Source organism: Pyrus communis, chromosome 6 (genome assembly GCF_041283825.1).
Source record: "Pyrus communis isolate YQ-2024b chromosome 6, ASM4128382v1, whole genome shotgun sequence".
NCBI lineage: Eukaryota > Viridiplantae > Streptophyta > Magnoliopsida > Rosales > Rosaceae > Pyrus > Pyrus communis.
Window position 1 is genome coordinate 8,365,376 of NC_142570.1, and position 13,408 is coordinate 8,378,783.

Sequence of the window (13,408 nt, forward strand, 5' to 3'; positions counted from 1 at the left end):
TGTCGAGATCCTGTCTGAAGCTAAATGTTTTTTTTGCTTGCAGCAGCTGCACATGCATTGGCAGTGACTGAATCGGAACAGGACTAACGAGGTTGATTCAAAGTGTGCATGCTGGTACGTAAGGCCAATGGACTTTGGTACAATTTGGCCAAGGTGGAGATTGTTGGATAGTGGCCAAATTAGTGTCATGTTTTGTGGCTTTTTTCAAAGCCATGTTTTGTGGCTTTTTCAAAGCAATGTTTTGTGGCTTTCGGATGGATGAAAGGAGGAGAAGAAAAGTGGGTTGTTTTTATTTAAATGACTTGCCAAAGGAGAAGGAACGGATGAAGAGGAGGAATGCATCCAAAGAGATGGTGAGAGCATTTGGCTCTACCATGGGCAAGGGTGAGAGAAATCAAGAGAGCTAGAGTGAAAGATCTCTTGTGAAAGAACTCTTGAGGTAGAGTGAGGCTCTTAGGAAAATTCTGTGAGTGGGTGTACAAGGGATATGGGATTGGGTTATGTAGATTTAACTCATGTGTAACTTGTACTGTTTTTCTCATAGTGAAGAGCAATATCTCTCCGAGGACGTAGGCAGGTTTTTGCCGAACCTCGTAAATTTCTCGGTGTCTTTATTTCTTGTATTTTAAACTATTCAACTGTGGGTTTGTATGTTGGTGAAGATAATCAGCCAAGGCACAACATATGCAGTATATTGAAATATTGTGGACTGATGAAAGATTTAGACCGAATGAGCTTGGTATTATAAGCATTCCATTGAAGCTAAACAAAAGCTTGACAATGGTGGAGCACTCTGATAAGTGGGAGCTTGGAAACAGAGCTTTAAATTTGTTTCGGTATCTGCATAATGCATATTTGACAGTTTGTGTTTCTTGCCCAAAGGTGTAACATAAATCTGTGTTGTTTGATGTTGCACTCTTTGCATACAGTTTGAACTTGATGTTGTGTATGTATGTTAAAGCAAAGGGGAGTGGAGATTGGAATTTATGTTGAACTTGAATATGGCTGCAAAATGATGTGAATATTGGTCGAATGCAGTAAAGTCTATGTGGTTTAAAACTCATGAAATGTTCACATTCCTTTCCAAAGAAAGGGATGTATAAATTGTTAGAAGTTTTAATCACTGTATAGCCACGTTTGTTATCGCTGCAATGCTTCAACTCACTTTTGAATAGTGGGACTTAAGCTCCTCTTAGTCCTAATTTGGATTCAACTGCCCTGTTTGAGTCTGTCCATGACTCTCTCCGTGGAGTGTGGTGTCGTGGGGATGGAGACCATGGTGATGATATTGGTCTAGAAGATTACTGGGTTGCCTCTGATATTCCGAATGGTACCAGCTTGGTGGACTAATGTACACGACTTCAATGGTTTTCTGGCTAATACTCTTCGGGGGCGTTTGTTGCGCCGGACTATCTCGGACTGGATTAGCTTCAAGGACTAAGCTGGACTGGCTTAGACTAGACTAAACTGGACTAACTTAGTGAAGCATTTGGTGCAGTATTGGACTAAGAAGCTGGATAATAACAAATTCTAATATTATTTTATTTAATATATAAATTATTAATATTTTATTATGATCTTATCTTTTTCCCCATCTTTTCCTACCATTTCCGTCCCACTCTTTTCCTCTTCTCTCATCGTCCCACCCTCTCCCTCTTTTTTTCCTCTCAGACCTCTCAATTCATGTCTCTTTCTCATTCCTGGTCAAACTCCTTATTGATTCCAGTCTTTATTTCTCTGTCTTCCCTCTCTCTCTAGCTATGCGTTGTTCGAACGGAACCTCACAGCTCCAATTTTCCCGACGAGTTGCAGGTTTCCCGATGTGTTTTTTGGCCAACCCTCATTAAATTGGATGAAGTTAGCACCGCCAAAAAATTCATCACCATCCCTGGACCGAGATCTTAGCTTTGCATGCTCGAATTTGTCATGGATTTGAAGAAGCCCAAACAGGCCGAGACTTCCAGGCCATTTTCCGGCCACATTCGACCACATTTTGGCATCGATTCAAGTAAAATCGTAATCTTGTCACTCCCAACTTCAATTTGGTATATTTTATATGAAAGTTGGTTGTGAAATGGATCTGAAAGAGAGTCGGGAAGTTAATGATTGATCTAGGTGACCAGCGATGACGAGGAGTCTGTCGGGAGTGGTCGTTGAGCATGACAAGGATGAGAAATAGAGGATAGTCTTAGCTAGTCCCATGGTTATTGGGGGGTCTCACTAAGACCTCTTAGTGAAGGGTTTTGTCCATGCTAGTCCCCTTTAGTCTCATTAATGTTAGTCCCAGCATGGAACAAACACAGTATTGGACTAATAGCTAGTCCAGTCCAGTCCAATCCGAGTTAGTGAGGGCAAACAAACGCCCCCTTCTTGGTTGTGATTATAATTGTTTGCGATTATAATTTTTCACATAATGCTTTTCTTTGTAAGTCTTGTACAGGAATGATCCTAATGGAAAACAACTAAGGCTGCAACATCTGGAACAAATAATCATGTTATTTAACCATTGGACAAATGTTTATTAAATCTTCACCAAAGTGAGATTTTATGGAAATTTTGGTCTGGGTGCTGTTCTATGTTTGCCAACATATAGGATGGTGGAAGAGGTGATACTGCATGCTTGTGCCGAAACCATTCATGAAGTAAGTGATACCTTTATCTGATTATTTGGATGTGGCTTTGTTTATTAGCTTTAGTTGATGTTATTTGGGATTTCATGGGTCACATACTAAAATTATGCAAGTGTTATATACATTTATGTATGCATGTGTGTAAATATACATGATAATAATTATATGTATCCATTTTGGTTATGTGAAAGATATGATATGTTATTATATGACCGTTGAATACAATGGTACCGTATTAACCAAGTTCCCAGAAAAAGTCATTGTTTCCTTGCTCAGCGAAAGTCGTTTCATTTTGTTTGTTTGATAGTAATTTACCAATTCTGGACTTCCTTAACAGTGATATAGTGTAAAAGGAGTGCGGGCAGGAAACAGTTCATGAGTTAGAGTGATAAATCTATAAATATACATTTGACTTCATCTGGTCTGCATTCAAATCTGAAATTTTGTCTAATATTTTTTGTTTTGGAATGAATTGTCTATGCAAGTGCTCCAGAGTGTTTCCAGCAATTCGCATTGCTTTATTGGATTTGTTTTCACACAGGTTGATCCTATAACTATGAATACTAGTGATGAAAGTAAATAATCAATGATTGCTTGCCCAAGCGGGAGAATTAGTGAAAGAAAATTGGGCTTCACACTCATTAATTTATTTACAATAAGTGTATAAATTCTAGAAAACTTAATGGGAGTTGTTCTTGGTTATTCTAATCATATTGTTTAAAAAGTTTTGGGCATTAGGTTATTAAAGTGTTATTCTATCTTAATCTATTGTGTGATGGCTGTACATTAAAGAGTTAAGGTAGTTTATGTCTCTTGCTCAAAAGTGTGACACAAACATGCATGACTATATGCACTATATGCACTTGTTTTTACGGCCGCTTGAGTTTTGAGGTAATTTTGAGTTAAAGATTGCTTAAATGGTTTTGACTAAATAATCATTTTGTGATGGATGACTTCTTTACCTAATGTTTCTTGACTTCTTCGGATGGTTGCAATTATAACAATAAAGTCTTTTATGATAATATTTTCTGCACTAACATTTACTTCTTCACGAGAACTTCTTAGCAAGATTTTATAGTGCATACTTGTGTAAAAGATTTTAGGTACTAGATTATGTAAATTATGGTTTTAAAACTCATAACATGTCAATATTCTTTTCCAAAGAGAGGAATGTATGAATGGTTTGAGATGTTTTCAGGATATAACATTTTTAAGAAAATTAAGTTGATCGTTTTCTTGTCCAAAGACTTGAAATCTTGGTTGTTTTCTTAATCCTTTACATGGTTGTTATAAAATAAGGTTACATATCAAATAGTGGAAATGTGGGAGTGAGATCGACATTCTGACATGCATAAGTATTTGTGTTCTTGTTGCTCTTGTTGAATCATGTTTCTTATTCTGTCAACTAAATGCAATGAATGTATTGTACGCATTAATCAATTTCAGTGCTTGATAATGTTGTGATACTTCATCATTATTATATCTTTGATTCATAAAGATGATTGATAGCAGATTGAAATCTATTGTTCAAAGTGTCTGTCCAAAGACGATACATGAAGAAACCTGGGTTTTGTATGATTAAATAAAGGCACGATAAATCCATTTATGGTATAAGGAAGCATCATACAGTTTGGGTTTAAATACTTGTGGTTTTGGAGTGCATGACAACTTGGGTTACGTTGAAGTGTAGGAGTAACAACCTGATATGTGTTTTACTTTTGCTCAGTCTACTTGCTTTAAGTTTGTCATTGCTAAATGTATGAGGTTTTAATTTATGACTTGCAATAAAACGTATGATCTTTGTTCCAAAGAACATTTTATTGAGTTTTATTATGCAGAAAAAAGGAAAAGAATCCAGTGATTGAAGATGGCAAACCACTTTCAATCAATAAAGGTAAACTGGATAAATGGGAACGAAATGGGGTATGCATCAAGAACTGTGTTTAGAATATGTATAAATGTATGTCATCATTAGCATTATACGGTATGAATTTGTGGATTGTGGTTTCAGGGTGAATGCAACATTATTGTATGCATTATTTCCTAAGATTCGAACTCCAAATGATTACTGGTCAATGTGTATAAGATGCTAGTTGCATAGAACTCAAGTGATCACTAAGGAATGAAGTTATGTAGTACATGAAATTTCAAAACCACAACTAGTTAGCGTCCATGTGGGAGAATGTAAGAATCTTATGTGGACTTAACTACTTGTGATAAAGGTGGAATTACATGTGGATAATACAACTTCAATAAGAGTTTGTTATGTGGAAAACAAACGTCCTATAATTCAGGAAACACATTCAAAATGTTTGGGATGCAACTGCCTTCCACTAATCCTTTTTCCACTGAATTTGATACAACGGGACAATACCCAACTCACCCACGATAGATGGGAGTTGGCAGCCGTTGTTTCTATACATGTAGGAGTTCCCTGCTCACCAACAAGACATTCTTCAACATAGGGTTCTATCACCACAAGGATATAAAGGTCTTGAGTGAGTAGAAGGATTCTTTGTGCAACTAACCATGTCTTCTTCAGAGCTCTTGTGTACGATTAACAACCACCATGGCTGCACCAGGTAAGTTTTCTCATTATATTTGATTGTGACCTAGCAAAGCATGCTAATACGAACTTGGGTTGTTCTTACAGTTGTTCCAATAAAACAAGTTCTCGATGCATTCGCAGATCATTTGTGGACCACCTTCATCATGTCTGGCAATCGCGTTCAAAATCTTGACGGAGTCACAGCACTGCTTCAGCGGTTCAGAAGACAATCCCCGGACAAATGACATACAAAAGCTGAACTCGTGAAACACAGTGGCACACAGTTCGGGGCCATCTGACCATGGCTGCCAATAATACTGCACAAAGCAAGATAATTACACTGGCAAACCCAATATAGCGAGGTGGATAAGCCATATCGATTGCTAATCCAACCACTAAATCTAAATGGTACCATTGCTAATCCATATCGATTGTAACTCCTTTTAGTAATACGACTTGCCGGTCTTTTCTTCTCGCCAGACAGTCTCGGGGTACTCTGCGTTTTCGTCTTCGTCATCCCAACTCCTTGCATTCCTCATCTTTTTGCTGGTCGAAGTAGAAGCAGCAGCCTATGCTTGCTGCTGCAGAGCTTTGTCTAAAGCCCTCTTTTCTTTTCTTTTCTTTTTTTCGACTCTCTCTTTTGCCTTCGCTTCCTTCTTCTGTTTCTTTATCAAATCTTGCTCTTCAATTCCGGAACCAGAAGACAACCCTCGCAGTGGAGACGCGATTCCGCGGGGATGAAGAAAGAGATCAAACCCAGTATCAAACTGTCCAACTATGCCAAAAACCCTCTGCTTTTTCCTAGAAAGTGATGGAAAATTCCAAATTATATGAATCGGCGCAGGCCTTTGTCGTCGCAGACAGACGCCGGCAAGCGGCGGTTGGTTGGGTGGAGATGTTTTGCTGAGCCTTTTTTCTTTTTCTCTTTTCTCTTACACTTTGGGAAGAAATGTAAAATTACTAAAGAATTTTAAAATGACTAGATTTTATTTTCTAGAATTTATCAATTTTTATGTTTGGTAATTATTTTTTTAGATTAACCAAATAAGAAAATTCATAAATTCTAGAAAATAAAATCCCTACATTTCAATTTCTGTCATTTTAAAATTCCTTAGTAATCTTAAATTTCTTCATCCAAACATAGTGTAAAAGAACAATAGAATTGAATACAAAATTGGTAATAGAAATTGAGTAATGACACATATTTAAATGGAATTTAAACTTGGGAATTAAAGGTCCTAAATTTCAAGGTTTTTTTTTTTTTTTTCCATGCGAAAATTCTAAGTTTCTATGTTTATGAATTCAAACAATAGAACTGGTGCATATCAATTTATAAATTCTGACTTTTATCCAAATTCTAAGTTTATTTCCCTCGTCCAAACATAGTGTTAGTTTTCGGTTTTTAAAGACATTAAATACATAAAACCTAAATTTGTTTCGACAAGGAAACCTAAATTTACAATGATAAGGAAATGTTACTTGCCAATATTATCAATTAAAATCAAAACAATATTGAGCTTCAAATCTTTCCTTTTTTTTTTCTTTTCTTTTTTTTTTTCTGGTGTATTTTTCATTTTTCCCGCTAATATGTTACTTGCCAATATAGTAAAAATACAAAACTGCTGTAAATATCATGCTTATTATTAGAAATCAGCTAAGAATTTTATTGAATAGAGTACTAAACAGCGGCGAATGATTTCACTCACCTCAAATTGAAATTCGTTTTATTCTAACAATAATCTCTACTTTCGCCCCACACTTCATGGGGAGACCTACATTGCCGGAACATCAAGGAAAACAAAAACTTTGATTAGTTTTCTCCGTAGATCCACTTCTCTTGGTTGCTGGTGTAACTAACCAACTCATTTGGTTTAAACCACAAGTTGATTTCGTCCTTGGCAGTCTCCGGACCATCGCTGCCGTGGATGATGTTTCTGCATGGCATTGTGGGTATCCAAGTTAGAATCGGAGTGAACAACATAGAGATTGAAAACTAAATTGAAGATAAAAGGTAAGTACTAATGCGATGAGGTTATCAAGATCGAGCTATTACCTTCCGACAACAACAGCTAGATCGCCTCTGATAGTTCCGGGTTCTGATTTTTGGGGGTCTGTAGCTCCAATAAGTTTTCTACCGTACTTGATCACACCCTCTCCTTCCCAGACCTGCAAGAGTTAGGAATAAGAGACTGGCCAGGTGAAGGGATATTCTCGAATTCAAGCGTATGATAGTCCTACTAACCATTGCAATAACAGGGCCGGAACTAAGGAAGTCGCAGAGGCCGCTAAAGAATGGCCTCTCCTTCAGATCATGATAATGCTTCTGCGCAAAATCCTTTGTAGGAACAACCACTTTAATGCCTACAAGTTTAAAACCTTCCGCTCAAATCGAGATATGATTTCTGCAATCTGGAAAGAAAAAAAAAAGGCTTAGCACAAAAAAGGTACGAAACATGTCATGCTAGCCATAGCACATGCTTCGGCGAACAAAATCTTAGGTCAAACGGTTAACTTACCAGTCCTCTTTGAACTCCGTCTGGCTTGATAGCAATGAATGTGCGTTCCAACTGATTGAATGAACAATTTGTAAATAACTAGAATAAAATAAGTATTAACAGTGAGAAAAAATGGCACAGAAAGTATCCAAAGTACCTCTGCAGCATGAACCTCCTGGTCGACGAGCATGTAAGCTAGAGAGATCAGAGCAAAGAAAACAAAGGATGTGTTAGGATTTAGTTTGTAGAGACCGAAATTAAAGAATCATCCTGGCCATGCTATTACAAAGATGTTCGTCTAGTAACTTTAAACCAGAAAATGTACCAGAAGGTTTTCCAGTGCTGATGTGCATGTGCACGTAAGAGACGAAAAGACAGGAAGGAGAAGTAGAGAGAGAAGAACGCATAAACATAAATGGAACTACACAAAATTTGATGAGTGCAGAGTTTTGACAGTAGGTAACATATCTTTGGGGGTTCATGCATAATGTCAGGTTGGAAGGAATTAAGGAAGAAAGTCAAGTCAAGAACACATCCCACGCTAAACAACTCCAACCCATTACTGTGCTTAAGCACAGTTTAATTGTTGTTGAAGAGGATCCGGAAGCCACAATTCTAAAACTTGGGCAAGGGACAAGGCCCTTCTTCATTCGGGCCCAAACTTATCGACATCACATTTTTAAGATAAAGTACTGTACTTCTACTTCTACATCATGTCCTTCTAAATGTTTATATAGCAACGCAAACAGAGATCACACTTTTGAAACAAAATCTAAGAATATAAAAAACACGATTAATTGTATTAGGAGATCAGATATGAATGAAATAGAGTTTTATTCCGCTATACCTGCTGCAGGAACGGCAAGGGCTCCGGAAATCCATCCTTTAGATGCATTGTCAGAACCAGCTCTTCCAAAACTTGAAGCAAAGAAAGGAGCCTTCGAACCCAATGCTACTGCTGCTGCGGTAGCTACAGCTCGCCCTGCTGCAATGTGGACGACATGGTACATGATAAAAAAAAATAAAAAAAAAAAACTTGCATTCCGATTTACACAAACACAAGCATCATCCTAATTTTTATAATAAACAAGTGAAACAATCACTGATTTTTTATGTCGGAAAGGCCTAACGTAACGCATACAAAGCCACGACCTTTATATGTACAACAGTTGATAGGAATAATCACTGATTTCAGATGCATTCCTACTTTTCAGTCATAGAATTAAAAAATCAAACAATCAAACAATCAGTACATCAACTGTCGGTAGGTGAGTCCCACAAGATCGAGGTCCCACTACGTGGATCATCCATGCCAAATCCAGAGACGACAGATCAAATCAAAGAAGCAAGCAAAACCCAACAATTATTTCCCATAACAAAAAGAGAAAAACAATGATTCATGTAAGAAATATTTCATTTTTTACTGTTTTTGACGATAAATTAATTCATGGAAAGGTAAACAAAGTTGAACCATCCAAACAATCCAATAACTAGAAAGAATCCAGTCATTTCTTGGTCAAGCTCGAATTCTTATTCATTTTCCATGAAAACAAACAGATGGCGATTCATGACGTAGATCGTCGATCGAGATCCGAATTTGTGAGAATCAAACATTTGATTGAAATCAATATAGTAGAAAGCTGAAACGAAATGAACACGGAGAAGTCAATGCTGAAAACAATAGGTGAAAACAGAAGGGAGATGAAACGTTACCGGAGTAGGAGCGGGAGGAGGCCTTGGGAGCAGAGAGGAAGGACCTCGTAGCTCTGGAAGCGGACCTGCAAATCCGAGACGTCATTTTCTCAGTTCAGTTCAGATGAGAGAGAGAATCAGAGGGAGAGAGGTGAGAGTGGGTGGGTGGGTGAGGGAGTGAGAGAGCTTTTAGCTTGTGGTTAAGTCAAAAAACCTATCCGAAGCATGAGGAACGAATGCCAGTGCGGACGCGAATATGATACGATGCGTAAAGGCCACGAACGGTTTACAACTGGAAGGAATTGGCCCATTTAGGTGGATGTGGGCTTCTCTAATGTGTTTTATGTAATATGTGTTTACTGTAACGTATCGTTTTTATTCAATAATATATTGTTATGTGAAAAAAAATTTGCACATGATCATGTATTATTAGACAAAGAATGTCACATAATGGGTGAACCTATTCCATATTATATGGAACGAATGTCAATGCGGATGCAAATACGATACGATGCGTAAAAGTCGTCGACCGGTTTACAATTGGAAGCAATTGGCCCGTTTAGGTGGCGGTGGGCTTCTATACTGTGTGAGAGCAACTTACACAGAACGAGCTTACTGTTATGTGACATCTCGATTTAATAATTCATTATCACGTGAAGAAAAAATTGCACACAATCATGTATTATTGGACAGAAAACGTTACATATCGAATTAATCTGTTCCATATAAGTTATTATTCTTATATCTGGTGCGAGTAAGGTAAGGTGCAACATCATATCAAAAGTAAATATTTGCTAATACTTGATGTTTTTAAGGCATTCAATATGTAACGTTGTTATCAATGAAAAGACGTGACTCAAATGATTTAATTCATGTTCTTTTATATTTGAGGTTCTAGATATGATATATATATTTTTTTTTTTACTACTATCTATCAGACTATCACTTGCATAAAAAACACATGATACTTCTTCAGTTAGTTTTATATTGATTTTACAATTTCATGTAATGGTTTTTTTTACCAATAAGTTTATTAGCAGCCCATATAACCAAATACAAGTAAATAATCGTAATTCAAGTTGAAATTTGGATAAGAGAAGTATTCAGCGCACTAGTTGTCCTAGATCAATGTTATAAAAGGTAAAGGTGTAGGCGAGGCGCTTCATGAATAGCTTCACTTAAACGAAAGTCTTGAGACGTGAGACTTCGTCACAAGAAATAAAGTTTTGCTAATTCAAATGCTAGGTGGCGAACCTAAACAGGCAACAATTAAAAAAAAAAAAAAACCAAGACTTAGAGTTAGACTTTGTCATGTAGGATTTGGAGAGAGAAACTCTCACTTTCTTCTTCACTGAAATTAGAATGGCATTGTCTCATGCATTTCAAAAACAGGCATCTCAAAAGAAAAAAAAAAAACCCCAAGTTGAACGCTTGGGTGCGCCCCAACGCCACCTCCCACAAAACAGAGGTGAAAATCCAGCCACCTTGCCTCCAAGGCCGCCTATGTGACATCCCACATCACCCAGGGGAGTGATCCTTAAATGTATTTTCCCATCCCTACCTAGCACGAGGCCTTTTGGGAGCTCACTGGCTTCGGGTTCCATAGGAACTCCGAAGTTAAGCGAGAAGGGGGCTAGAGCAATCCTATGATGGGTGACCCACTGGGAAGTTGCTCGTGATTTCCAAAAAAAACAACAAAACCGTGAGGGAATGGTAAGCCCAAAGTGGACAATATCGTGCTACAGTGGTGGAGCGGGCCCGAGAAGTGATCCGCCCCGGGCCGGGATGTGACAAATTGGTATCAGAGCCTAACCCTGGTTGCGTGTGTGCCGACGAGGACGTCGGGCCCCTAAGGGGGGTGGATTGTGACATCCCACATCGCCCAGGGGAGTGATCCTCAAATGTATATTCTCATCCTTACCTAGCACGAGGCCTTTTGGGAGTTCACTGGCTTCGGGTTCCGTCGGAACTCCGAAGTTAAGCGAGAAGGGGGCTTGAGCAATCCCATGATGGGTGACCCACTGGGAAGTTGCTCGTGAGTTCCCAAAAACAAAACCGTGAGGGAATGGTAAGCCCAAAGCGGACAATATCGTGCTACGGTGGTGGAGCGGGCCCGAGAAGTGATCTGCCCCGGGCCGGGATGTGACAGCCTAGGCGCGCCTCGAGACGAGTTTTTTTTATAGGAAAAATTAGGATCTCATCCCTTATTTTCATATTACATTGATTGAAACCTTATTATTTTTTTATTTTAGATCAAGGTCCTTTGACTTATTCCATGTCATCATTTTAGTATTTAAAATATTACATGTCATCATAAATGAAATCTTATTCTTTTGTGCATTTAAGGCAAAATAAACTATATGAGTAAGTTTAAAACAAGGAAAATCCATTTGAAATCCATTCCAACACCCCAAACCCAAATTTATCCATTTTTTCTCCATTCCTGAATTGATCCAATGCATATATGTTGAATAAACCTATTGTGATTAAAACACAAATTAGCATCCATGGTTTTATCGGCTTGTGAGATTTGTGTGGCATAGGCAAGGCAACACAGGCATCGCTTTCTCAAGGAATCTGGTTGATTCAAACATGCAGAGACCGTAGAGTGAGCGGCTTATGTGAGAACTGTACCCCATTCCGAAATCATCTTCTTTTGTTCTTTATATTTTTTTCCTTTCCTTTTATTATTATATATTAATCTTGATTATTCAATGTCTGGTTGGCTACACTTATACCCATGGTTACATTTTTAATCTACGTGTTTCGTTCTAATATATCTATTGCTGTAATATGTTTTGGTTGGTTCAAATTCATTTTACATAAATATATGGGTACAAAGTTTTCGGAGAATATTATGTAAAATGGTTTTTAAGGTTGCTGCATTTTATATACCCACATATGCATGTCTATAAAACAATGTGGTATGATGTACATTCTTTTCCTTGAGTTTTTAAATGTACCCATGACTTTTCTTGTAAATTCGGTATGTACCCATATGCTATTGATGTTATGGGCACATACATTATTTTTGGTCTAGTTTCGTGGGTACATTGCTTTTTTATGTATGAATTCATGGGGTACATTATTTCCCTTAATACTACTCAATAAAATTCACAAAAATATGTGCAGTGTGCATGAATTTTTATTGTAGAAATTGTTTTTTTATTTTATTTTTAAGTCTCGTGATTCGTGAAATTTGTGCATATGTGATCCCATAAATTTTTGAATTTTTAAAATTTAAAATTTCTTTTAGACTTGATCGATTGATTGAATCTCATAATACTAGGATTTTGATTTACATAAATTCTTGGATTTAAATCCCTTAAATGTTGGGCTGCAATTAATATTTTAAAGGATAAATATCAGTTTACTATCCTCAAGTTTCATGGTTTTCAACATTTAGTATATGAAGTTTTTTTTATCCCAGAGTCATACCTAAAGTGTTAATTTTGGAACAGTTTCATACATTTGTTAATCAAACTGTTAATTCTTCTGTTACATGATAATGTGACGTCCAAGTGGACAACAACTGAACGACACGTGTCATTAAAAATATTTAAATAATTAATTAAATAAAAAAGTGTAGCGGCAGATCGGCAACTGCAGGTTCTGCGAAATTTTAAAAAAAAAGTAACCAAAACTATGTCATTTTGAGTCAAACCATTTGAAACAATATAGTTAAAAGTAAGTTTCTCATTGAATCACGTTAGGAAAACCCTTTTTAATTAAAAATAAATAAATAAATAAAGTCTATTCTCTTTCCTTCTACCCGAGATCTCCACCCAGTCCGAATCGATGCTGAGAAGCTTGAAGGATTAAATGCGGATGTCACCCCACGGTCATCACAAAGAGAAAGAGAAACGCCTTTTAGACCAAGAGAAACAGTTATTCGAGCACTGGAACCGGGCACAACCCGATGAACCCGAACCAGCACCTGAAGGCACTTGCCGATCGGTTCATGAAGGAAGGCGCAGAAGATTTGTGGAACGAAAAGGACATGCCGATTGTTGAACCGCCCCAGTCGGTTCGACCGGACGGAA

General features: G+C 37.4%; 1 protein-coding gene across 1 annotated transcript; it reads right to left on the minus strand.

The window, feature by feature from the left end:
• Positions 1-6,798: 6,798 nt before the first annotated feature.
• Positions 6,799-9,589, minus strand: LOC137710336 (nucleoside diphosphate kinase 3). Its single transcript, XM_068449287.2, is given in 8 exon segments — positions 6,799-7,112; positions 7,232-7,344; positions 7,421-7,557; positions 7,560-7,587; positions 7,695-7,745; positions 7,831-7,868; positions 8,521-8,658; positions 9,387-9,589. Coding segments are annotated over 8 exon segments (714 nt in total). The 5' UTR covers positions 9,472-9,589; the 3' UTR covers positions 6,799-6,988.
• Positions 9,590-13,408: the final 3,819 nt, after the last annotated feature.